The 27,306-nt window shown below is 40.6% G+C and overlaps 1 protein-coding gene across 7 annotated transcripts in view; it reads right to left on the bottom strand.

Annotated features, from left to right (window-relative positions):
* Nucleotides 1-27,306, bottom strand: part of LOC122548881 (receptor-type tyrosine-protein phosphatase mu) — a 903,264-nt gene that overhangs the window by 82,587 nt on the left and 793,371 nt on the right. For all 7 annotated transcript variants that reach the window (XM_087986678.1, XM_087986679.1, XM_087986680.1 and 4 more), the window contains 3 exons: nucleotides 19,158-19,245; nucleotides 11,657-11,733; nucleotides 3,433-3,469 (listed from right to left, as the gene is read on the bottom strand). In XM_087986678.1, coding sequence (XP_087842804.1) covers nucleotides 3,433-3,469; nucleotides 11,657-11,733; nucleotides 19,158-19,245 — 202 coding nt within the window. The remainder of the gene's footprint in view (nucleotides 1-3,432; nucleotides 3,470-11,656; nucleotides 11,734-19,157; nucleotides 19,246-27,306) is intronic.

Here is a 27,306-nt window from a genome sequence, read left to right as displayed (position 1 = left end):
CCCATCTAACCTACACTAGCCCACTACCTCCATATGCCTATCCAATGCCCGTTTAAATGCCCATAAAGAGGGAGAGTCCACCACTGCTACTGGCAGGGCATTCCATGAACTCACGACTCGCTGAGTAAAGAATCTACCCCTAACATCTGTCCTATACCTACCACCCCTTAATTTAAAGCTATGCCCCCTCGTAATAGCTGACTCCATACGTGGAAAGAGGTTCTCATGGTCAACCCTATCTAAACCCCAAATCACCTTGATTGATTTGGATGCTTAGGAATTGGGCAACAGGTTTAGGCAGTACATTTGGATCGGCTCAGGCTTGGAGGGCCGAAGAGCCTGTTTCTGGGCTGTAAATTTTCTTTGTTCTTTGTTTACTGAAATTTATTGAAACCATAGTTTTTTGTTTATGCATTGTGACAATATTATGCACACTTATTTGAGTTTCATCGTATCATTCTGTCATATTTATTTACAGAGTAACATTGGGAATTGACCTGTATTTATGATAGAATGGTTAAGCTCAGACTTATAAAGCATGACATTAAAATTCCAGACTTAGATTTATCAGGCTGTTGTTATTGTTGAACTTGGATACATAGTGGTTCTGATTTATTTTCTAACATGGCCACACAGTGATTAATTACAAAGTGATACTGTGACCAGACCCAGCCATATTATAGAGTGACACTGTGAATGGGTACACAATGTTTTATAATGAACCGTGGCTCAAGTCAACCCATCACAGAGTGACTGAACGTATAGGACAGGATTTAAGGTAGGAGCAAATTTCTGCAGATGCTGAACTCTATATTGAAAACAAATGCTGGAGATCAGAACCGGATTTACTGGCAGGTTTGGGATGGTGGGTGACCTTAACTAAGTACATTCATTCTTTTTATTTGAAAAAAAAAATTGTAATGCAACCTATTGCATTAATACTCTTCACAATTCAAAGTTAAAAATCACATAACACCAGGTTATAGTCCAACAGGTTTAATTGGAATCACACTAGCTTTCGGAGTGACGCTCCTTCATCAGGTGATAGTCACCTTTTACCTGACTATCACCTGATGAAGGAGCGTCGCTCCGAAAGCTAGTGTGCTTCCAAATAAACCTGTTGGACTATAACCTGGTGTTGTGTGATTTTTAACTTTGTACACCCCGGTCCAACACCGGCATCTCCAAATCAATCTTCACAATTCAAGTAGCCATAAATTGTCAGAACTGATTTAAACCGACCAAGCAGTAATATCCCTCACTCTACTCAGCTAAAAATACCTATTACCATACAATCCTTTAGTGTGGAAGCAGGACACTTGGTCCATCAAGTCCACACCAGCCACCAAAAAGCATTCCACCCAAACCCACCCTCCCACTGATGCTATTCCTATAACCCTGCATTTCCCATGGCCAATCTATCTAGCCTGAACATCTTTGTACTGTAGGAGGAAACCTATACAGACAGAGGGAGAATGCACAAACTCCACACAGACAATTGCCAGAGGCTGGCATTGAACCTGAGTCATTGGCGCTGAGGCTGCAGTGCTAACCACTGAGCCACAGTGCCACACCTTACTCCCTGTACCTGAAGCTTAGAGGTCAGTAAGTGCTCATTTTAACTAATTGGTTCCCTATTTAATTTCCTTCCATCCTATCTTCCTCATTGTAAAGACTAAATAGGAGGAGCCCACTTGGGCTTCTCAGTTGGGATCAATTTGGTTATTTTTCTATAATCGCTTCTTCGTGTTTCTTCAATTTCCAGGATCCAGCAGTGTTCTGTCTCCCAAACTCTCCTGTCTGCAACTTTTGGCCCCACTTTTAACACACTCAGAGCCCATTCAGTCACAGTGAGTTAAAATCGACCATGTCTTTCTACACCTGTCTCTCCTTGCCTATCTTCTATTCTCTCAGTCCCCTCCACATCCACTTTCTGGCATCTGCGGCTCCTTTCTTTCATCATTGTATCTTCTTCCTTTTAAAATCATCTTAAATGAAAGAACACGATCAGTTTGGCTTCTCCACTAATGCTCCACCTCCATCTGCCCAAAAGATTCTCAGATATGTCTTTTGCCCCCCGTTATAATTTCTCTCGTAACTTGTTTGATTCTATCCAGGCCAGCACCAGCTTCACTCTCTCCCCGGCCACTTTCAGGATACAGCACATATTAATGCTAAAGCAGCCCAACAACATAGCCCAAAGTTAAGTGGCAACGTTTTAAAAGAAATGAAGGATGTGAGTGGTCATCACACTAAATATAAGTGTGTTTTCTGAGTGATGAGAAACTTGGAATGGCAAAACAGTGGAAGATGTAGGTATTAAATCACACAAATCATAAAGACTAGTGTATTGCAAAGGAATGGAATATAGAATGAGTGGAATTCATGCAACGATTATATAAAACTCCGGTTAGAATATTCAGTTCTGAGTACCTAAACTGAGAAGTGTACAAATGAAACCAGCATTGAAAGGGTTAAGGACAGGTTGCATATATGAGGGCTTGTATTTCTATGACTGTAAAGATTAAGGGTGAACTAATGAAAATACTTAAGATGTTTAAAGGAGTTAATTCAGTTGATAAAAATGAAATATTTCCTTTGGTGGGGAAATTCCACAAAAAGGAGCTGGAACTTTAAAATTACAGAGAGCAGAACCATTCAGAAGAAATGTCAGAAAGCACTGCTTCATGAGCAGAATGGTCCTGGAAATCTGGACTTCTTGGCCCCAGAACATGAGTGAGTTTCAGTCCATTGAAGATTTCAATACAATGTTTGATAGGCCTTTAAAAGGCAAAGATTACAGACAAAGACATACAAATAGATTTATGATACAGATCAGGATAGTCTAATGGAATGGTGGAATACCTCCACAGGGTTGAATGGCCTGTTTCTGCCTTTATGTTACCTTTCGGGATACAGAAACATATTGGGAAAGTTGGTTTTCCCTGACTGATTGGGAGACAGCAAAGCCGGAATGGCGGTGGAAATGTTTTATCTTCTAGTTGCTTGCAGACAGAGGATTCAGATCATTCCCTCTTTGGCAGCAAATATGAATCACCCAGAGCCATTTGCTAAGAAGCAGAGATGGAGGAAAAGACAGCAACCCAGCTACAATCACAACACTCAAACAACAGTGTGTACACAAGCCTACACTCAGCCAAATGACGGGTACTGTAGAAATGCCTCACCACGTAAATGGGGTATGGGGAGAATTCCAAGCAGCAGGAGGTATTTAATAAGAACTCCCACTCACTTGAAGAGCTTCTCTACAATTAACTTAGCAGAAGTGAATGTAATGATTTATATTCCTCTATTAATGTAAAGACAGCATAATGTTAATGCAGGGAAACATATTTACACTGATTCTTTTCAACTAACATTATAAAGTGGTAGAACATTTAGCACTTTGAAGAGGTTTTAATAGTTGCTTACCTTGTGTGGCGATATAATGGTTTGGTCTGTGATAGCCCTGAAGAGAGAAAATAAAACATTAAACGCCTTTAGCCGCATAATGCAGAAATTGCAAATGGCTCCAATGATATTTCTTTTGACCTAGGTTAGTGAATTACTCTAAAGCAGGTCAAAGAGTTGGAACATCAAATTGCTTGAAGATTGTGACAGGGGTCTTCTATACCAAACTAAAATGCATGCAGCAATTATGCAGATTGTTGGTATTTATGTTGGATGTTTGGTCTTCTATATCTATTAGCATTTTTAAAATTCTTTCTCCATGGGATGACCAGCATTTATTGCACATCTTTAATTGCCCAGAGGGCAGTTAAAAATCAATTGCATTGAGGTAAGGATTTTGGTAAGTTGAGGTAAATTGGTTTAAAAAAAACTTCTCTTTCCTTTTTTGTAACTTTAGTCTCAACTTAGGTTAGTCTTAAAATTAAGAATGGCAGGAGATCTCAGACCCGTATTATGCTCCTCTTATTCAATGTGGGAGCTCAGGTACACAGCTGGTGTTCCTGACTCCTTCACATGCAGGAACTGTGTCCAGTTGCAGCTCTTGTTAGACTGCATGATGGGTCTGGAGTTGCGGATGGACTCACTTTGGAGTGCACGCGATGCTGAAGGGGTCATGAATAGCACGTTTAGTGATTGGTCACACTGCAGATTAGGATTGCTGAGGGAGAAAGGGAGTGGGTGACCAAAAGGCAGAGAAAGAGCAGGAAGGCAGTGTAGGTGTCCCCTGCGGTCATCTCCCTCCAAAGCAGGTATATCGTTTTGGATACTATTGAGGGGGCTGGTTCACCTGGGGATGGCAGCAGTAGCCAGGTTCAGGGCAAGATGGCTAGCTCTGCTGTACAGAAGGGTGGGAAAAAGAGTGGAAGGGCTACAGTTGTGGGGGATTCAATTGTAAGGGGAGTAGATAGGTGGTTCTGTGGTCAATAATGAGACTCCCAAATGGTATGTTGCTTCCCAGGTGCACAAGTCAGGGATGTCTCGGATTGACTGCAGAAAATTCTCAAGGGTGAGGGTGAACAGCCAGTTGTCATGGTATATGTAGGCACTAATGATATAGGTAAAAAAACAGGATGAGGTCCGACACAAAGAATTTAGGGAGTTAGGAACCAAGTTAAAAAGTGACCTCAGAGGTAGTCATTTCAGGATTGCTACCAGTGCCAAATGCAAGTCAAAGTAGGAATGATAGAATATTCAGGATGAATGCGTGGCTTGAGAGATGATGCAGGAGGGAGGGGTTCAGATTTTTGGGACATTGGGACCAGTGGGGGAGGTGGGACTATTAGAAAATTGGATGGTCTACACCTGGTCAGGACTGGAACCAACATCCTTGGGGGTTCTTTTGTTAATGCTGTTGGGGAGGGTTTAAACTAATATGGCAGGGGTTGGAAACGAAATGAGGAGGTTAGTGGATAGTAAAGACGTAGTAACTAAAGCATATAAAGAACTAGATAATGAAGTCAGCATGACTAAGTGGAAGAGTAGACAGGAAGTGGCGGATGAACGCAGAGGAACTGGTGGTCTGAGGTGCATTTGTTTTAATGCAAGAAGAATAGTAGGTTACGCAGATGATTTTAGGGCTTGGATTAGTACCTGGGAGAATGATGTTATTGCTATTACTGAGATGTGCTTAAGGGAAGGGCATGATTGGCAATGAAATGTCTCGGGATATCGATGCCTCAGGTGCGATAGAGAGGGAACATAAAAGGGGTGGAGGAGTTGCATTACTGGTCAGTGAGGATATTATAGCTGTGCTGAAGGAGGGCACTATGGAGAACTTGAGCAGTGAGGCAATGTGGGCAGAGGTCAGAAACAAGAAGAGTGTGGTAACAATGCTGGGGCTGTACTCCAGGCCTCCCAACAGCGAGCGTGAGATAGAAGTACAAATATGTAGAGAGATCATAGAAAGATGTAGGAGCAACAGGGTGATGGTGATAGGAGATTTTAATTTTCCCAACATTGACTGGGATTCACTTAGTGTTACAGGTCTAGATGGAGTAGAATTTGTAAGGAGCATCCAGGACATTTTCTAGAGCAGTATGTAAATAGTTTAACTCGGGTATGGGCCACACTGGACCAGGTGTTGGGGTATGAACCCATCCAGGTGGTTGAAGTTTCAGTAGCAGATTACTTTGGGAATAGTGATCTCAATTCCACAAGTTTAAAATACTCATGGACAAAGACAAGAGTGGTCCTAAAGGGAGAGTGCTAAATTGGGGGAAGGTAATTGGGGAACTATAGCAAAATTCAGCAGGAGCTGGGGAATATGGATTGGGAGCAGTTGTTTGAAGGGAAATCCACAATCAATATGTGGGAGGTTTTAAAGAGAGGTTGATTAGAGTTCAGGAGACATACTTTCCTATAAAAATGAAGGATAGAAATGGCAAGATTAGGGAACCATAAATGACAGGTGAAATTGAGACTAGCTTAGAGGAAAAAGGATGCATATATAAGGTATAAGTGACTGAAGTCAGATGAAGCTTTGGAAGAATATTGGGAATGTGGGACCAATCTGAAGTGAGGAATTAAGAGGGCTAAAAGGGGTCATGAGATATCCTTAGTGAGCAGGGTTAAGGAAAACCCCAAAGCCTTTTATTCTTATATAAGGAATAATAGGGTAATGAGGGAAAGGGGTTGGCTCACTCAAGGAAAAAGGAGGAAAGATATGAGTGGAGTCAGAAAATGGGTGAGATTCTCAATAAGTACTTTGCATCGGTATTCACCGAGGAGAGGGACACAGCAGATGTTGAGATGAGGGGTAAATCTTTGATTGCTCTAGGTCAAGTTGGCATAAGGAGGGAGGAAGTGTGTATTCTAAAAGGCATTAAGATGGACAGGTCCCCAGGACCAGATGGGATCTATCCCAGGTTACTGAGGGAAATGAGAAAGGATATAGCTGGGGCTATAACAGATATCTTTGCAGCATTCTTGAAAATGGGGAAGGTCCATTCAGAGGACTGGAGAATTGCTCATGCTGTCCCCTTGTTTAAGAAGGGTAGCTGGGATAATTCAGGTAATTTCAGACCAGTGAGCCTGATATCAATGGTAGGGAAGCTACTAGAGAAGATACTAAGGGATAGGATATTTACCCTTTTGGAAGAAAATGGGCTTATTAATGATAGGCATTGTTTTATGCAGGGAAGGTCATGTCTTACAAACTAATAGAATTCTTTTAAGAGGTGACAAAGTTGATTGATGAGGGAAGGGATGTAGATGCCATATACAAGGACTTTGGTAAGGCATTTAGTAAGGTACCCCATGATAGTCTGATGAAGGTGAAGTTGCATGGCGTCCATAGTATCCTAGCTAGATGGATAGAGAACTGGTTGGGCAACAAGAGACAGAGAAGCAGTGGAAGGGAGTTTCTCAAAATGGAGACCTGTGACCTGTGGTGCTCCACAGGGATCAGTACTGGGACCACTGTTGTTTGTGATATACATAAATGATTTGGAGGAAGGTGTAGGTTGCCTCATTAGCAAGTTTGCAGATGACACTAAGATTGGTGGAGTAGCAGATAGTGAAGGGAACTGTCAGAAAAATAAGGCAGAATATAGTTAAATTGGAGAATTGGGCAGAGAAAGGGCAGATGGAGTTCAATCCAGACAAATGTAAGGTGATGCACTTTGGAAGATACAATTTCAGAGGGGACTACAAAGTAAATGGAAAGGTCCTGGGGAAAATTGATGTACACACAGATCAAGGTGTTCAGGTGCATTGTTCCCTGAAGATGGCAACGCAGGTCAATACAGTGGTCATAAAGGCATACGCATGCTTTCCTTCATCGGACAGAGTACTGAGTACAAGAGGTGGCAAGTCATGTTACAATTGTATAAGACTTTGGTTCGGCCACATTTGGAATACTACGTACAGTTCTGGTCGCCACTTTACCAAAAGAATGTGGATGTTTTGGAGAGGCTGCAGAGGAGGTTCACCAGGATGTTGCCTGGTATGGAGGGTGCTAGCAATGAGGAGAGGTTGAGTAGATTAGGATTATTTTCATTATAAAGAAGGCAGTTGAGGGGGGACCTGATTGAGGCCTTCAAAATCATGAGAGCTTAGGCAGGGTGTTTCGCAAGAAACCTTTTCCAGAGTGGAGGACCCAATTACTAGGGGTCGCGAGTTCAAAGTGAGAGGGGAAAAGTTTAGCGGAGATATACGTGGAAAGTTCTTTACGCAGAGGGTGGTGGGTGCCTGGAGTGAATTGCCAGCGGAGGTGGTAGGGGCGAGATGTATCTAGACAGATACATGAATGGGCAGGAGGATAGGGATACAGATCCTTAGAAAATAGACGGCAGATTTAAATCGAGGATCTGGATTGGTGCAGACTTAGAGTGCTGAAGGGCCTGTCCCTGTGCTGTAATGTTTTTTGTTCTTTGTTCACATTGCTGTGGGTCTTGAGTCACATATTGTCCAGACCAGGAAAGGATGGCAGTTTCCTTCCTTAAAAGGCATTAATGAATCAGATGGGTTTTCTGATCATTGACCTTAGTTTCACAATCACCATTAGGGCAGCTTTCTACTCCAGATTTTTATTTTATTTTTGTTCTCTATTTAATTTCTTGGTGATTCTCTTATGTTAATAACCTCTGTTTTAGCTCTTTCCTACAAGTGGAAGACATCGCCCATGTATGTTTAAAACCTTTCCTGAAAGGTCATTCCTGAAGAAGGGCCTGTGCCCAAAACGTCGAATCTCCTGTTCCCTGGATGCTGCCTGACCTGCTGTGCTGTTCCAGCAATAAAGTTTCAACTTTGATCTCCAGCATCTGCAGACCTCACTTTCTCCTAAAACCTTTCCTACCTTTTTCCAGTTATTTTTAGTCTTGGCAGTGGACTGCAGATCAGGTACTGTGTGAAAATCAAACGTTATCAGTCTGCAGGTTAATGAATGGAACATATGAGGGAATTAGCAGTGGCAGGACAGAGGTGAGGGGGAATACTTGAGAGCATTTTTAAAAAAATAATTGTGTTGCCAAATGCAGTGCCAATACTAAAGTTTGGTTTGAAGAGTGATTGTCAGTGTAAGTGCAGGCTAGGAGTCTGAAAGGATTAATATTGAGGAGTGAGATGAATCTCAAGGCCTTCTTTAAAGTCTCTGTAACACTGTTTATCATATCGATGCGACCTGTAACCAATTGGTAACATGCAGTTAGCTTGGTAAATGCAAGATACTTTTTCAGGTCAGTTAAATCTCTCTTGAAGACTTATATGTAGCACTATTAATTTATAGGTCCACCCACTCCAGTGTGGTCTAGCACTATCAGAGTTACTAATAGGTGCAAAGTCAAAAACTCAGCACCTCATCTGATGACAAAAGTTGATGATACATTTATGCCTACAGGAAGATCAAGGCATTTGGAATGGTGAGCAGTGTCATAGTGCACAATAGATCACACATGGTAATAGGCATGATCATGTGGGATGGTTGTCACATTTAGAACAAGATTATCAGGTGTGCATTGGCATTTGAACAGAAAAGATACTATCATCTAGGCCAGCAGAGATCTTAATTGTTTGCAGTGTTGAAGGGGTCCTATGAAGGAACTGCAGGAACCTCATCCTATTAAGGATTAAATAGTCACCATTGATTGATTAGGATAAATAGAGGGGAGAATTTGATAATTCAGGGGGACCAACTGTCAGGAAGAGAATTGAAGGCAACTACCTTCAACTCAGCAAACAACCAATCTTCTATAATTGAAGAGAACACATCCTGAGAGAACAGTGAAACCTCAAGATCACCAGTAAAGTCAGAGGCATCGGGGGAAATGGGGCACTGGTACATATGTTAAAATAGTAATTCATATCATGTGAATAAGAAAAAAAGAACACTGGGGGTGATATTGTCTATGAGTCTGAAAGGGTTTAATTGCAGAGTAGCATAGCACCACTCATTATGATAATGTCCGAGGGAACTGTCGGCAAAACAGCTTAGCATCTAAAGGAGATCTAACATCTGGTACTCCACAAAATCTCTGTAACAATGTATATGATGTGAATATAACCTCTGGCTAGCTGCTAACATCGAATAAGTCAAATCTTGTTAACGATAGGAGACTTTTCAAGTTAGGCCAGGAAGTGGTTTTCCTTTTACCACACTAGAATAAGCAGGTCCTTAGAGTTCCTACACTAAACCAGGATGGTGGCAAGAAGTTTCACCATGAGCAATAGCTCGTACAGCATCATGAGCTGGCTTCCCCAAACGACAGTGAACAAGTGCTTTTAAACATCATTAAAAATACAGTTAATACTAAGTGTGAAATGAAAGCTTTGATACTACAGTCATGGAGATAATTGTTATCCTTTGTCGATATGTCTGTCAACAGAATAGCAAGAGTTGCTCAAAATTTTCACAAACTAACATCTTTCAATTCTTTCCATAAAAAAATTAATTGCTTTTATAAACAACTATGTACTACAGAGGTCTGAAAATCAACTTCAGTTCAATGTTATATGTTTAGAAATTGAGGTAAGCATGTTCCATACTTACCCTGTTAAATAATTGCTTTTCTGAAGATAGCAGAGATGTAATACAGCTTATCTACAGAAGAAAATAAAATTGTTTTCCTCTTTTGGATTTGTGTTAAAGCCAATGCCTTTGATTTCTGCTCCAAACTCCATTCTCTGGTTAATGGCTCCATGCTCTCCCTGGTAGCTGCTTGGATAAAGTAGATTACCCATGCCCTTGGTGTCATCTTTAACCCAAAGGTAAGTTTTCATCTGCATTCTTGCATCATCATGATTTCCACCTCTTAAACAGTGCCCAACATTGTCCCTGTCTCAGTGAAATGCTGCTGAAAGACTCATTTATGTTTCCCTAGCTAATCTATCCTAATGAATTCCTGACTAGTCTCTCACATTCTACCCTCTGTAAACTTGAGATCAATCAAGCACTTAACTCATTTTAAAGCAAGTCAAGTCTTGGTCCCTTGTCACCTTGTGCTCACTGACCTACTGTGAGTCCCATTCAAACAATGAACTGATTTTAAAATTCTCATTCTTGTTTTGCAAATCCCTCTATGGTCTCCTTATCTCAAGTATCTCTTTCAGCCCTAAAACTCTGTGTGATATTAGTGATTTTCACATTTTAACCACTTGACCATGCCCAACCTTAATCACTCCACCAATTAGGCCATACCTTCAGATGATGAGGCCTTAAACTCTAGAATTCTGTTCATAAACTTTCTACATCTTCAACTTGCTTTCTTTTAAGAACCTACTTAAAACCTATCTCTCTAAACAAGCTTTTGGTCATCTGGCCTAATATATCGGTGGGTGGCTTGATATTTTGTTTTGTAATGATTCTATTGAAGTACTTAATGATTCTATTAAGGTACTTCATTTGTGAAGTACCTTAGGATTGACTAATACATTAAAGGCGCTACAAATTAGAAGTAGTTGTTGTAACGGTGTTTACTTCTGCAGATTTGTAAATGTGTTCACTAACGATTCGTTTAGCATGATCTGTAGATTGACATTTTCTCATGTTTTTCACCTAGCATCATCTCCAAGCACTCCTAGGTCAGTGCAGCATGATGAGATATAAAATAAGCAACCGTCTATTGTGCTATTACGATTGATAAGAATGTACCTATATTTATGAAGAAATCAGTATTTCAATAAATGTTCTTTTCCAAAGTGCTCATGATTCCATGAGAAGTAGGATGACTAAAACCTTCACAAGTGCATTTATATTCTTACACAAAGCAATCACAGGTATTCTTCGCCACAATAGAGTCAACCACAACACTAAAAGCACCCCCTACAGTATAATATTCAATCCACCGCTCACACTAAAGGGATGAAAGCAGTGACTCTCTGGCAGTTAGCAAAGAAAATGAATTTGTGACAGTCAGTTCCTAATGGGCACAAGCCCATTGAACAAAACTGCCCATAATCAGCATCAAACTGACAGCTTCACTCTTTGAAGCCACAGAATGACTAGTGCGGGAAATGCAAGTAGCACGCTGGTATAGTGGGACATGCTGTTCAGAGATTGTCAATTTGTTACAACAGAGTGAAAAGAGCTTTAGTCTGAATCTACTTGATGTTCTACCTGACCTGAAAGCATTTGATGTTGGCAGCTTTTACCAAAAGTGAAAAAAGATTTCTTCATTCAGCAATGTTGACTCGTAACCAACTAAAGAAAGAAACCAAATTCAGGTTTACGTTTGATAATTTCAATACTTACTTCCACATAGTTTGCATTAATATAGTCAGAGTTTGAATCTCCCTCCAATGGTTGCAGCCTGACCCGAGAATGATCATCTGAAAAAGAGATAAATCAAGATTCATTCATGAATCACCTTGAACCGTAAAGGAAGACAGAAATTTGCTTTTGGACTGAGCCATGAGGAGGAGACATGGTGGAGCACTGAATCTTCTGACTTTCAAACATTATCGTTGGCAGCTCAGACCAAAATAATCATGGCTTGATCCTAACTTGCTACTCACTTCCCTTGAGATTCCTCTCTCTCCATGCAGCTCTCCCTCATTCCCCACCGTCTCCCATGCCACCAACTCCTCCATCCCAGAGCTCCGTCCCAATTTTCTACATTCCTAGACTTGCAGAAGGCACTGGCTAAAGAACTATAGTCACTACCACTCTCTCAGTATGAAGAAAGGCAGGAAACGTTATGGTCATAGAATGAGAGAATCCCACAGTGTCGAAGCAAACCATTCAGCCCAGGAAATCCACACCTACCCTCTGAAGAGCATCCCACACAGACCCTACCCTGTAACCCTGTATTTTTTCATGGCTAATCCACCTGGCTTGTATATCCCAGGACACTATGGGCAATTTAGCAAAGCCAATCCACCCTAACCTGAAGAGCTTTGAACTGTGGGAGGAAACCAAAGCATCGAGAGGAAATTCAGTCAGACACAGGGAGAATGGGCAGTCACCCAAGGTTGGAATCAAACACAGTGGTACAGTGAGGCAACAGTGCTAACCACTGAGCAACCATGCTGCCCAGGTCCATCAGCCTTTGTCCCAGTTTCACATATTGGAGATCTTCCAGCATGATTCACCAATTGAATGCAGAAGCTATGGTATATAAAAGCAAATTTGGCTATGATATATATTTAAAAATTGCATTTTCTAATGGTCCCCATAGATTCCACCCTCCCCAATATAAACACTGCCACTCAAACAAAGCAAAATATTGCGTTTGCTGGACATCTGAAATAAAGACAGAAACTGCTGGAGAAACTTCGCAGGTCTGAAAGCATCTGTGGAGAGAAAAATCAGAGTCAACGTCTTGAGTCCAGTATAACTCTTCTCCAGAGCAGAAAGGAGTTGGAAAATAGTAATTTTGCGCTGTTGACTGAGGAGGAAGAGTAATAAGTGAACGAGAATGTGTGTGCTCAGAGCAAAAGACAAAGGGAGTACTAATGGTGATAGAAGAGAAACATAAAATCAATGTAAATGATTAGTGTGAAAGTGAGAAATGGGTCCTGTCTGCTGACAGTAAGGTTAACAAGCATAACAAAGACATAGCAAGGCATGGGGCGTCGGTTCTGGTGTCAACAAAATGCAGGTCAGAGAACATGGTCTGAAGTTGGTGGATTCAATATTAATCTCTAGAGCTAGAAAGTATCTAAATGGAAAATGAGGTACTCTACCAACTTGCATTGAGCTCTATTGGAATACAGTAGCAGGCACATGCCAGAAATGATAGCAAGATGCCTTACTGAAATGGCAAGGTTGGGGCCATTCCTTCGGACAGAGTAGAGATCCAATTGCAGCAAACTATATTGAGTCCAACTCAAAATTAACATGCACTTTGTCCTCAAACTTCAACCTTTCCCTGCAGATAACTGCGGAAGAAGCCATGAGTAGAATCTCCTTCATTCTGGCCAGGTCTTCAAATCCAGAGGATCGTTAGGAACACCTCATCTCATTATCCCACAGAATATTGGGGCCTGCGTACTGACTGAGACAGGCTGATTAGTGCAACAATTATTACGGATGAAGGGAGTCCCTCCTGTGAGGACCTGGTCAGATCACATCTGAGACACTCAAAATGAAGAACGTTTGGTTTGCACCCTACACTGTGGACAAGACAGGCAGCCTGAAGAGCAACATAAAAGAAAAGAATGTAGTTCTTCATTCAACACTCATTCAACATTGGTCACAAGAGAGATCAATCAACAAACAGAATCACTAGCTTCCTCAGCATCACAAACACAAACTAACCCATGAACAAATAAGCTGCATTCATCCTTGACCTGCATTGCTCTGACAGCTGGTGATTTGACTGTAATACTAGATTCCTCCTGCAGAATGTACAACGACTTCATATGCTGCACATGTACGCTCATCAAAATGCATTTATTTTTGCACCTTAGTAAGGCTATATAAATGATCAAAGTAAATATGCCATCAATTGTATAACAGCTTCCTAAATTAAAGATATATTTGCTTCATAAAATGTCAATGTAATTCCTTGTGACTGCAATTAAAAACAAAGCAGAAGGAAAAAGGACTAGCAAATTTGATTTTTTTTCTCCAATCTACCGTGAAGTCCTACAATCACAAACCACAGCACAGGTATATGTTCAACCTGAGCAGCAGCTTCCCAACGTCTTTCAAAGCCTTGTTGGAATCAGATGCCTGCCTGTTTCTCATATAATGGCCCTGGGACACTCCCTATAATTTATATCTGTGGAATTTTTTAGCAGCAGTTTGGGAATAACATTCAGAATAAAATCAAAAGACAGTTTCCTTCTGATTTAATATTAACATATTTGCTGGTCATAGAGTCATACAGCATCAAAAAAGACCCTTCGGTCCAACCAGTCCATGCCGACCATAATCCCAAGTTAAACCAGTCCTGCCTCCCACGCTGGGGCCATATCTTTCCAAACGTTTTTTATTCATGTACTCATCCAATTGGCTTAACCAAAGCTTGTTGGTTTTTGGAACATGTGTGGCCTGCCTGTTTCAAAATGCTCCATTTGACTATGAAGGAAATGCTGGTGAACAACTTTACTCCAGCTATTTGTTTTGGTCATACCTCATTTCATCATATTTAAAGTTATGGAGCTTGCTTCTGCTCTCAAGTATTTCTGACTACTAAGGGCAATTTTAACTGAATCTCTGATCAAGTGAGTGGGTTCAAAACTAAATTATGTCGCATTTATTTTTTGGAGGAGAATACTGAGCCAAGTGTGTGAACACTACAGCCCTCAATGTTATATCACTTCCATCCTCAGCCCTTGATCTTAACTGGAATGGTGCTTGGATGTTACAATTAGCTTCAATATAGCTTGGCTAAATCAAGGAGAAAATTTTTTCCTGATTCCTTCTCCCAGCTACTGTCTAATGCCTGCTGCTGGGTGGCGTTGAATGAGAACAAAATTAGTCTTAATTTCAGTCAGGTTGTCTGACCTGGATAGTCAGGCTCAGCAAAGAAGAGCCGGTTAAAAGATGCCAAACATTGACCAGCATTCATGGAGCTCCAGTACTCTCAGCAAGGTTCTGGAATTGCACAGCCCTGGCATTTTTACCAGTACAATTAGGGAATATGGCAATGTCTATAGCTCCTACTTTGAGCAAGACCTCACACCGCTGCTACACAAACCTAATGTGACTGAATACGGCTGCAAATCAATTTCCATATAGACAGCGTTGCTAATAGGAAAACAAGTGATTTAAATTGGGGAATTCTGGCTGCTCCGGCACAGAGAAATGGATGGTGGTTTCATGAATTAATTTCACATGTAGAAATCACAAAGGAAATGCACCAGCTTATTTTATCACAGTGATAGCCTTCAAAATTCTAAAAGCTCTTTGTATCTTGGGAATTAATGTCTTTGCAATTGCCTCAGTCATTTTACCTTTGTCTCAGAGCTAAACAAATACGCTTAATATCCATGGAACAAGGGATTGGATATTACTGTCCTCTGCCTACCCATTCCCCCCCTCCCCCCAACAATTTATCTGCATGCTTACAGGGAAAAGAAGCATCAGGCTGCCCTTTTGGGCTATTCAGATCCTTTGGTGGCCAATTAATGGCCATTTAATTGGCTGGATTTATCAGTTCCCTTCAGTGGACTTGAAGGCATTGGGCTCAACCCTATCACTAATACTGTTGGCTGCCTTTTCTTAAGGCATGCTCTCTAGATTGTCAATGAATGATTATAGAATCCCTACAGTGCAGATAGAGGCCATCTGGCCCATTGAGTCTGCACCAACTCTCCAATGAGCATCCCATCCAGACACACTTGCTCCCTCCCATCCCCCTTTGCTAATCCACCTAATCTGCACACCCTCGGACACCACAGGGCAATTTTGCATGGCCATTCCACCTAGCCTCCCGATCTTCAGACTGCAGAAGGAAACTAGTGCACACAGAGAAAACCCACGCAGATATAGGAGGAATGTGTAAACTCCACACAGATAGTCACCCAAGGCTGGAATTGAATCGTTGTGAAGTAGCAGTGCTAACCACTAAGCCAACCTGGTTTTAATTCAAGTTCAATTGATGCTGGAATGGATGATAAATCAACTTGTGATCTGCAGACTCTGCTACATGTGTGGCAGGTAATGCTTTAAGAGTTGGATGGCTTGGATGTCCATGCACTCCCTCCAATATTTCAACTTCACATTCCTAATAAAGTCTCTTGACATGTTCATTGCCTTTCTGATTGGACCTTCTATATTTTGGGTTGACTAAAAGCTGGGTGCTGGCATGATTCAGTGAAGGCTATTTGCCCCTTTCAGGGATTGCCAAAGTATTCTTGCCGTGCCCGGCAGGTCTCCTGCATGACCAGGTTCTGAGGATGCAGTAGTTTTGAGACTTTGGTGTCAGGGGAGATGGCTTTAACTGATTAGCACCTCAATGCTGGATGTACGTGTTTGGAAGAGCATTTTGTTATTGGTCTACCTTTCTTGCCACTGAATTTGAAGGACTTTGGAGACCCATGCTCAGCTCTTTGAGATGTTTGAATTCAGTTGTCCACATTTCCACAATGAAAATAGCATCAAGGATGTCCACCAACCTGTGGACAACCCATACCCACTTAAAGGCTTCCACCTGATACCACAGAGGGACCCACACCAATCTGTCACCTCGATAGGTTTCCCTGCGTGGGCTGGTGGTGGCTTACCCTTTGAACCCAGTTGCCCCCACATTTCCCCATTCACACCTTTCCTTCTGCACTCACCTCTCTCTCTCTCTCTTGTCATTATCTCCAGCCCCAGACTATCTGGCCATAGGATCTAGATTAGACTGGTTCTGGAAAAGCACAGCAGGTCAGGCAGCATCTGAGGAGCAAGAAAATTGATACTTTGGGCAAAAGCCCTTCATCAGGACTCAAGGGTCTGTCAGTCCAGGTTCTCAGCGCTGAGGCCTTTCCCAGTACGGACACGGCGGAGCTATTGGGAGTACAGAGCTGATGGTCGATTGAGCAGAAGAACTGCCCTATGAGGTGGAATAGGCAAATGTGAGGATTGCAGATGCTGGAAACTAGAATCGAGATTAGAGTGGTGCTGGAAAAGCACAGCAGGTCAGGCAGCATCCGAGGAGCGGGAAAATCGACGTTTCGGGCAAAAGCCCTTCATCAGGAATCTATGAGGTGAAATGCTGTATTGGGGAAAAGGGCCTTCCTCCTCCCTCCCTTGCCATGGTATTGCTTAGTTGACTACGAAACATGAAAGTAGAAGGAAGAATCTCAAGTGAAAATTAAAATAGACAAGTGGAAAACTTTGTACATAAGGAGGAAAACTGTTCTGAACAAGGGTCACTGGATCCGAAATATTGATTCTGCTTTCTCTCCACAGATGCTGCCAGGTCTTCCAAGTTTCTGTTTTTGTTTCAAATTTTCAGTGTCTGCCATTCTTTGTTTTATTTTCCTGAAAGAGTTAAATATGTATTTAAACTTAGTGGCAAGGTAGACATTTGTTTATCATTGCTCCCATTTTCTGGCAGGAAATAGGGGTAAAATGACCACAGTTTCAGACAATGCTACAAACTCAAAATGCTGAAATACATATCGAGACTTGAGAACAAATTCTGCTGCATACCTTAATTTCTGTAATGTTGTTTATTCTTCTGAACAATGAGAATTGTTACTTCTGTGTGAGTTGACTGTTTTATATCTATGAGCATGTTGGGGTGATCCAAGGCTAGATACCTGTATCTTTAGCACAGATATTCTTCAATATTTAACAATATTGCTTTACCAATAGGTGAGAAGATGCCATATGTGTGGGACATTCAACTAATTTATTTCACAATGAGATGAATGTACAGTGTAGTTGTTTCACATTAATGATGGTTTTTGGCATATATTCATACAAAATAATGAACATGTAACAAAGAAATGAGTTGTTATATTTGACAAATATAGACCGCCTCCTCTGCTGTAGCCTGGGGCCAGAACGTCCTCTTATTATTCACATGAAGTACTAGATTTCACAGAGTAGTGCTGACTCTGGAGGCCATTAAAAATGGCTGGAATGAGATGAGGTTTAAATCATGCAAGAACTGAGTCATGCCATTTGAAATTAATGCTGAGGTCAAACAGGTTTCTTTTTCATTCTTTGATGGATCATAACCTGTCATGTGAAATATATGGAAGTGACTAAATGCTCTTGAAAGGCAGGTAAGGTCTGTTAAGTGTCACAGTTTCATGTTATTTAAATCCCTAGTCCTTTAAACTTTGTTTGATTGTTTCAGAGTTAAAAAGGCACATGCATTAATGGACATCTAGCCAGAATTGATTCTGATGACACAATTTCATTTAGCTCCGTTGAATACCCTCTCTTCATTATCGGCCCGGTCAAGATACCTCTCGTCAATATCAGTTCACTGTGCTATAGATAGGGCAAATGCAACATTTTATATATGTACAGTATGTAACAGAGCATTAATATGGTTGTCAGTGATGATGGAAGTGAAGTAGGAGTGGAATCAGGCGATAAGGTAACCTTGTCACTGAGTTTGTGAGACAGGAAACTGGAAGGCTTTCAGCACCATCAATTGTAATCAATTGTTTGAGGTTCATGAAACACACGAGGTGCGCCACATTAGGAGGTGGAATTTACCAAGATACTGCATATGAACAGAAGGCACAAGAAATGCACAAGAAATTATAGCCATGATGTGGAGGTGCTGGTGTTGGACTGAGATGGCCAAAGTTTAAAAATCACACAACGCCAGGTTATAGTCCAACAGGTTTATTTGGAAGCACTAGCTTTCGGAGTGCTGCTCCTTCATCAGCTCCAAAAGCTAGTGCTTCCAAATAAGCCTGTTGGACTATAACCTGGTGTTGTATTATTTTTAAAGAAATTATAGAACCAATAACTATTTTCACTTAACAGTATCTTTTTTTGTCATGTGCTGCAATTGGAGACAACTCTGTCTCAGAATAACCTCACTAAGGCAAAGGAGAAGAAGCTGTACTGATCACAGAGCTGGATGGCATTGACTGTAGTTGCCAGAGGCATTTGGGGCAAGAAATCTACTGAAGCTAACAGACAGAGGGCTGTAAATAACCACTGGGCATTTACATAAATAATGAAGCAAAAGACAGGAGAAGGATTCTTGAAAAGATTTATATGCGTTCACTGAGGAGCAATATAAACCAAGATCAGACAGCAATGCCACAGCAGTGTCACTGAATTCATAAAATAATGCAACCTTTAAGTAGAGTTGGCATCAGTTTTCAAGAGGAGCAGTACTCACAAGCAATGATATTCCCATATCTATTTTTCATCCTGTTTTCATCTTTCTTGGCAGAATCCCATGGGGCAGACTGTCCTTCATAAAAACTCTGGAACACACAAATGTTACAATTAGCAACAATACTTAAAAAGGATGTTTGATTATAGGTGGATCGGGGGAGAGAAGTAGACAGATAGGTCACAATAACAGTGTCATGCTCCAATAGTGCACGGACAGCATTGTACACACAAAGGGACTGCAAAAAATAAAACTAATTTCTTGTCAAGTGAGATCAAATCTTTGAAGTTGCTCTTCAGACTGATCACAATTAAACTTCCATTCTATTATGGGCATGTATGGGCATGTATTATTTAAGCTTAATGTAGGAGTTTTATAAGGCTAATGTTACAAAGCTGTGCTACAGATGAAGAGGATACCATGGTTGTTCATGGATTTCTACCCATCCATTTTAATGGAAGCGAAGTTATGGGCAATTCACCTTTGGCTACATGCAGCAAGCAAATGATATTGCATGATACAGATTGAGAATTGTTTACTTTTTTAGGTGATAGTGTAAAATGGACAATATTAAATGGCTACTGTTGGGAAGGAACTGCAGGTGTCCGATATTGTTCGCTCCTGACCAGTCTAAATTATTCCTCCCTATCACCTTCCCATCTCACTCCCTTTATTTCTAAGACGGTTCTTAACTAGGTTCTTCAGATCAACTGTAACATTCCTGCCACCCATGCTACCTCAGCAAAAAATAAAGGATTGAACTGTGGGGATGGTCTGAGCCGAAAGAGCTCAGGACTGTATTCCATTTACCCACGAATCCACTCAGAATCCAAGCTGAATGGATTCAGTGCAGCACTTTGAAAGTTTATTGAATTGCAGTTTGAAAACAACTGCTGAAGTACTCACTTTACAATCACCAAAAACCAATGCAAACAACATCTTAAATGCAATTGAGAAAATGTAGCAGGTGGAATCAAATATTTGTGTCTGAGGTTGATGGCAATCTGTTTGTTCCTGAGGGAGCCCTTTCATAAGCTGACAGGCTGTTCAACCATGAAATGGTTTTATTTCTCCTCTGGAATGTGTGTGTTTCTGTGTGCATTGTGCAATTTCAACATCTTTTGTTGCCAGTTTGTTTCTCTCTGATTTGATGCACAACTTAACAAGGAATTCTGTCAAGACAGGAGTGGTCACTACATGGCATAATTGATTCGCGTAAAAAGTTGGCAATCTGCAGTAAAACAGAATATTTGGACTAATTTGAACTTTGCCCATCCTGGAAGGAAGATTGTATAACATTAACATGCAAATTTCACGTGGATTAGATGATTTTATTGTTGGTAATTATCCAGATATTAAAGTTTAACATTTCCACTCTTGGATTTGCAAGAGGAAGATTGGCCAATACTTATGCTTTGTAACTTTGTTGAAACCAGTAATCAGGCCTAACAGACTAGCCTGCATTTACACATCGTGCACTTTATGTTTGTATTCTACAAGAAAAGAACCATTTCATATAGTTCCAAAGTACGCCAAAGTTAATAAAGTACATTTGAAGCATTGTCATTGTGACACGGACAACAGGCAAACTAATCAGTACACAGCAATTGCACCCAGACAGCAAAGTGGTAATAACTAGATACCATATTGGCTGAAGGATAAATATTAGTCAGGATACCAACTGCTCTTCCAAAAGAGTATGACAGAATGTTTCTGTTCATTTCAGTGGGTAGGTTTGATGTCAGTTTAACACCTCATCTGAAAGATACAATCTGGCAGTGTAGCCCTCTCAGTAATGCCAGTTATGGAGTCAGTGATTCATACAGCACTGAAACAGATCCTTTGGCCCAACTCATGCCAACCAGGTTTCCCAAACTTAACTACTCCCATTTGGCCCATATCCCTCTAACTTCGAACCTGTGTGTCCAGAACATCACCGGGGTTTCTGGGTTAATAGTCCAGTCGGGTCTCTGGATTTATAGTCCAGTAAGTTTACCAGTATGCCATCACATTCCCATGAGGTGATGAATTTTTTAAAATGGTTACAAAGTTGAACTTTTATGACATATGGAAAATCAGACCAGGGACCACAATCAGGATTCAGTTTCGAACAACAGTTTCAGACCAATAGAAGAGCAGCTTAACTTGTGGCAGTCCAGACTTTCAGAAATAGAAAAAAAATGTAACTGCTTTAGCAGTTTTAAGTAGACAGGGTATTTTTAAAAATTCAATTCCAAAAAGTCAGTGATGTAGCTGGCGTACGTATATTTTGACAAAGAGAATTGCATTTGGTGAGCATATAAAACATTGCAGAAGGGAAGGCTTGCAACTTTGTTAATCAAGTATGAAACTGAAGAGTTGAGGTAAAACTGCTGATGCAGTGTGGTTGAATGGCTGTAAAGGATACGGTTGGGAAAAGAGTTGAAATTTTCTTTTTGTTGCTGATGTTAAAATTTTCCTAACTTTTCATACATGTTTCTAGCTTTGATTTTTTTAAAGTTTGTGTTATAAACATTTGATAAAAGAACATTAGCAGCCTCACGTGGATTTGATCATTGACTGACCGATGTGGTAACTAAACCGCAAAAGTAAAACTTATGGTCTATGAAACCAGGTTTCACTCTGAGATCTGACTTGTCTATCAACTGAGGATCATATCTCAGTCAATCTGGGGAACATGGTTAGGAGGCAGATTCGTAAAGAGGGGAATTAGCTAACGAATTAGATAGTGAATTAGCTGAAAAGAAGCATATAGTACAGAGCTAGCTGCTATCAGTTGAAATAAATTAACTGTGGAAATCTGAAACAAAAACAGAAAGTGCTGGAGAAACTCAGCAGGTCTGGCAGCATCTATAGAGAGAAAATTAGAGTTAACATTTCTGGTCCTGTAATCCATTTTTCTGCATGATATACCCTTTTACCCTTCAAGCCTGCTCCGCAAGTCAATAAGATTAGGGCTGATACGTTTTGGCTTTCACCCCATTTTCCTGTCTGTTCCCCATATATCTTAGCAAGCAAAAATCTGTCTAACGCAACCTTGAATATATTCAATATCCTTCACTGTTCTCTGGGGGAGACAATTCCAAGGTTAACAAGTCCCTGAGAAAATAAATTCCTCCTTATCTCTGTCTTAATGGGAGACTCCTTACTTTTAATCAGTGCCAACTCATTTTATATTCCTCCTTGAGGAAGTTATTATCATTAGTCTTTGATCTCATTTAGATTTTTAAACAATGTTTCTAAGTTAAATAATGATCCTGACAAACAAAACTATGTAGAGCTTTCACTTTGGGCACTATCAGGAAATAGGTCACAATATGAGTTTGACATTATGTTAGGCTTCACACTCACACCAAAATTCATCATTAGTTTAGTATAAATGTAAATGTTCTATGAATTCATACTACCGAGAAGTGTAAAAGAATGTAATTATTTTGTTTTATTTTCTATAAAAATGTATTCTTGAACATATTTGAGAATGGTAGGCTGGTAGAGTTTATTAATGGAACTGAAAATTATAAACAAAAATAAATATTTTTAATAGGTATGTCCAGATCTCTATTGCTGCGTCACTGACTTTAAAATACCAGAAATTGACTTTAAAAGCAATACCCAGCCTTTTAGCAGTTTCATTAGCGTGGGACTGAAAAATCTGTTTCTATATAAATTAAGTTTTTTTGAGATGGAAAAGCTTTTAAAAATTTACATACTAATGTTCACCTGTCTGCTCAGCCTGAAAAATCAGCTTTGTCTGAACAGCTTTCCCGAGGCAGTGGAATTGAAAGAATTTTAAGACTTGGGGCAGAACCCAATTTGTTACTTGCATGAACTGAATCTTGAGGCTGAAGGATTAAGGGAAGCACAAATAAAATTTTGTTTTGAAGATTAACAAGAAAATGACATTTAATGGTCCTAACCTTTTGCACTGTCTGATCGCTTTGACCTAATTGGAGTTCGATATCACCAGTAGAATTTCAGCTCCAGGTTATTCTGCAATACTAAAAGCCTGTTTTACAGTTCTGATGAAAAGAGAGACTTAGAAATGAAATGTATCCATGCCTTATTGCTTTGGTCTATAGATGGAGCTGTAGAATTGGAACTTGCCTTTGGCGAAACATGATCAAAGTTTCCACTTTATTTGTAACAAAAGGTGTTGTGATGGCTCCATATGATAGACTTTCAACAAACTACATGATGAGCAAAAAGCCCTCAGGCTACAGCAAGTCTTAAGACTGTTCCTTTTGCAAAGTGAATAATCATTTCAAGCCTAAAAGAACCAATGAATGCAATTTTGGTAATTAATTCTAATTACATTGATATAATACTAAACAAATCAGAATCAATTATATCAGATATAGCTTTTATCCTCCTCTCCTCAATATCTTACTGTCAAAGTCTTAGTTGGAGCTTCCTGAATATCTTATATTTTTCACAAATAATTCAGAGTCTCCATGTAGTGAACCAGGGGAATATATTTTGCCGTCTGAAACTATAGCAAAAGTACAAACATTACTTACTGAAGACGGTATTAACTCTCTCTGAGCTGTACGATCCTTTTGGCACAATTTATAGGTTTAGAATCGGCTTTTCCTCCTCACTCATCCAATGTTTGTCACAGAGTAAAACAGACCCTTCATTTGTGAATGATGACATTAAAGTAATGGACTCATAAATCTAGAGCTTTCCAGCTGCAAAAAATGTTTGTTTTTCTATCAAGGAAAAATGTCTAACTACCCTAATACAAGTAGTATAGTCCTAGTCAGTTTGAATTGCTTTGAAATTGGATGGAATGGAATTGAATAATTTATTGTCACATGTATTCAATGTAAAATACAATGAGAAGTTTATACTGTAATCATGAATTGGCACCATTCTCATTAAATTAAGATAAATTCAAAGATAAAGAAAGATAACTAATAGCCCTCTTTAGATCTTATACAAGATTTTCTTTCCATCACCCCTTCACATACTAAATTCACATCAATTCACTTTTCTGTGGATTGATTTTCCAATTCAACAGCTTGGCCAGCAAATTTTTGAATTTCCATCTAGTCTTCCTCTCACTGTTGTAAGTAACACTTTTTAAAAAAGGTTATCTTGTTGGAGTGGAGAGGTTATAGCATTCTCGTCCCTCCTGTCTACTGTCTTCTGCTTTGCAGAATTCACCACTCCATCCCTGAGTTTGGGGCCAGTAGAAAGGTTATCAGGTGGTCACATACTGCATTTTACTGGGCTCTAAGTCTTCAGTGAGGGAGCATAAAATTCAGGCCTTCTAAGGAGTTATTGCAAGAGGATTTGAGTACAGGAGCAAGGAGGTCTTACTGTAGATGCACTGGGCTGTGGTAAGGCCGCACCTGGAATATTGTGGGAAGAAGTGAGGTCTGCAGATGCCAGAGATCAGAGTCAAAAAGTGTGCAATGCCACACTTTTTGACCTGGAGTATTGTGCACAGTTTCGGCTGCTCGACGAAGAAATGATGCATTTGCCATAGACAGAAAGTGCAGCAAAAATTCACCAGCTTGATTCCTGAGATGGTAGATTTGCCATATGAGGAGAGATGGAGTAGACTGTGCCTGTATTCACCAGAGTTGAGGAGATTGAGGGGGTAAGCTGATTGAAAAATACAATATTCTTACAAGGTGAATAGACTAGACACAGGGATGGTATTTCTCCTTGCTGTCAAGGTTTTTTTAATTCACTCACAGGATGTGGGCATCACTGGCTGGGCCAGCATTTATCACCCATCCCTAGTGCTGGAGGGGCAATTAGAAGTCACCCACATTGCTGTGTGTCTGGAGTCACATGTCAGCTGGATCAGGTAAGGATGGCAGTTTCCTTCCCTAAAGGACATTAGTAAATTGCTTGGGATTTCCCCCTGATAATCAATAGCAGTTTCATGATCAATTTAACTTAATTCCAGATTTTTAAGTGAATTCAAATTCCACCGTCTGCTATGACAGGACTTGAACCCAGATCCTCAGAAAATTACCTGGGCTTTTGGATTAATAGTGCAGTGATATCCCTGCTAGACCACTATCACACCTGTTGGCAAACTTGGTGGTGTTGGTGTTGGTAATAACAAGTGGTCATGGTCTCAGGATACAAAGTAGACCATTTCAGATTGAGATACAGAGAAATCTCTTCACTCAAAGGGTGGTGGCCCTATTTAAATTTCTACAAGAAAGCTGTGGAAACAAAGTCACTGAATATATTTGCAAAAGAAAAAGACAAGGGTGTGAAGAGGTATGGGAGAGATGTGGAGTATGGCATTGAGATAGATGGTAAGCCATGATCATATAGAATAGTGGAACTGGTTTGATGGGATGAATAGCCTATTCCTAGTTCTTGAGTTACTGAAAATCTAGGAAACACAGGGTAGAGCCTAAGTTCTCAGAGTGTTCTATGGCTTGGGAAGTGGAGATATAGGGATGAGTGAAGCCATAGAAAATGAGTATGAGGAGTTTCAATTGAAATGTTGGTGACCAGGAGCTAATATAAAGGAAATGAGTGTCAGGGTGAACTGGATTTGATGTGAAGTAGAATATCGGCAGAAGAGTTTTGTAAGACCTAAAGCTTTCGGAGGATGGAAAAGGGTGATCAGTCAGGAAAGCATTGGAATAATTGATCTTAGATAAAACTAGAAAATGATTGAGGGTTTCAGCAGCAGACACCCTGAGGCAATGACAGTGATGGTTTTTGTTATACTAATAGTACCAGTTGGTCATTACAATGGAGAAGCTATGGGTTGAATTTAACTTTAATGGCAAGGGGCCTGATCTCTGCCCTGAAACCTAATGGCAACCTTGTGAATACAATCACCTAGTCAGGAGCCCTCTCATTGGGTCTCACGCTACATTGCGCAGGGAATGTGGTGATCAGTGGACGGGTAACCTAGAACTCCAGATTAATGTTCTGGTGGCACGGGTGCAAATCTCTTCACGTGAAAGGGTGAAACTTGAATTCAATAAAAGTCTTGTCTCATGGTTGCCATATAATCACTGTTGATTGCTGTAAACACCTGTCTTTTTCAATAATGCCATTGGGGAAGGAATACCTGCCATTGTTGCCTGGTCTGGCTTACATGTGACTCTAGGCCATCAGTGATGTGATTGCACTTATCTGCTCTCTTGGCAATTATGGATGGGCAGTAAATGCTGGCCTGGCTGCATTGAGGATAATAAATAATGTTCTTTTTTTGATGGGGTTGCATTAATCAGCTGTAAATCAAATGGCCTGTGCAAATGTTAAATAGGGCATGGCGACATTGAGTCTGTGATCATTATGCCAGTGTCCCAAACTAGAGAAGGTGAGCAGCACAGAAATTGCCAGACACCCGTCATTTTGAAGTGACTCAACCATTTAGATTTTGAATGACTCAACCATCTATAATGTTTTGTTATCTGCAATGACCACAAAAAGGATTCAACGTGTTTTGTGACAACTAAAGTGAATTGGTTCAATGGCAGGCAAAAAGACACACACACCAGCACATAAGCTGAGTGCGGCAGGAGATCCCACTGCCGAAGGGTAGCAGCTTATAGATGGTTTGTTTTCCTATCTCATTATTTTCAAATGTTTTGGAGTCTGATGTAAGAAGTTAAGAAAAATTCTCAGTGCAAGGGGAAGTTTTCTAAGCTTCCGACTGGTTTCCTGTTCTCTCTGTTCTATTATGTCTCAGGCTACAGTCGCAATTGGATCCAGAGCAGCCCCTTTTGCTTTTCTCTTTGGCTTCCTTCCCACTGAACCACCACGTCGGCCATCTGAAAAACTGAGAAGGGAGGGGGCAGGAGCAAACTGACCATCTGTTACCCCTCTTGCCTCCTTTGCCCAGCCAAGAAATGAAAGATTCAATGTGTTGAGATAATTTAATCAACTCAGAGTTAAATGGGGCATAGGTCAGGCTGGTTCAGCCTGAAGTTAGAGGAATGCAAGCAGAGAGTGAGGACCAGAGCTGACGAATTGATTGGGATGAAGTGAAGAGGCTTCATTCTTCTGAAGGAAGTTTGATCCTATTCAAGACTTTGTCAGAGCTGTCATTCAGTGGTGGCACCACCAGAAGATTGTGGCTTCTGACCCCACTCCCTAAATATAGGCTGACCCTGCTGTGTAACTACACAGTATTCGATTAGAGCGGTGAAGGGAGACTTGAAAT

Source organism: Chiloscyllium plagiosum, unplaced genomic scaffold (assembly GCF_037043375.1).
Source record: "Chiloscyllium plagiosum isolate Xiang-an unplaced genomic scaffold, Cpla_swu_hap1 HiC_scaffold_4, whole genome shotgun sequence".
NCBI lineage: Eukaryota > Metazoa > Chordata > Chondrichthyes > Orectolobiformes > Hemiscylliidae > Chiloscyllium > Chiloscyllium plagiosum.
The sequence above is the reverse complement of the archived record's forward strand: the minus strand, read 5'-3'. Positions and strand labels throughout refer to the sequence as shown.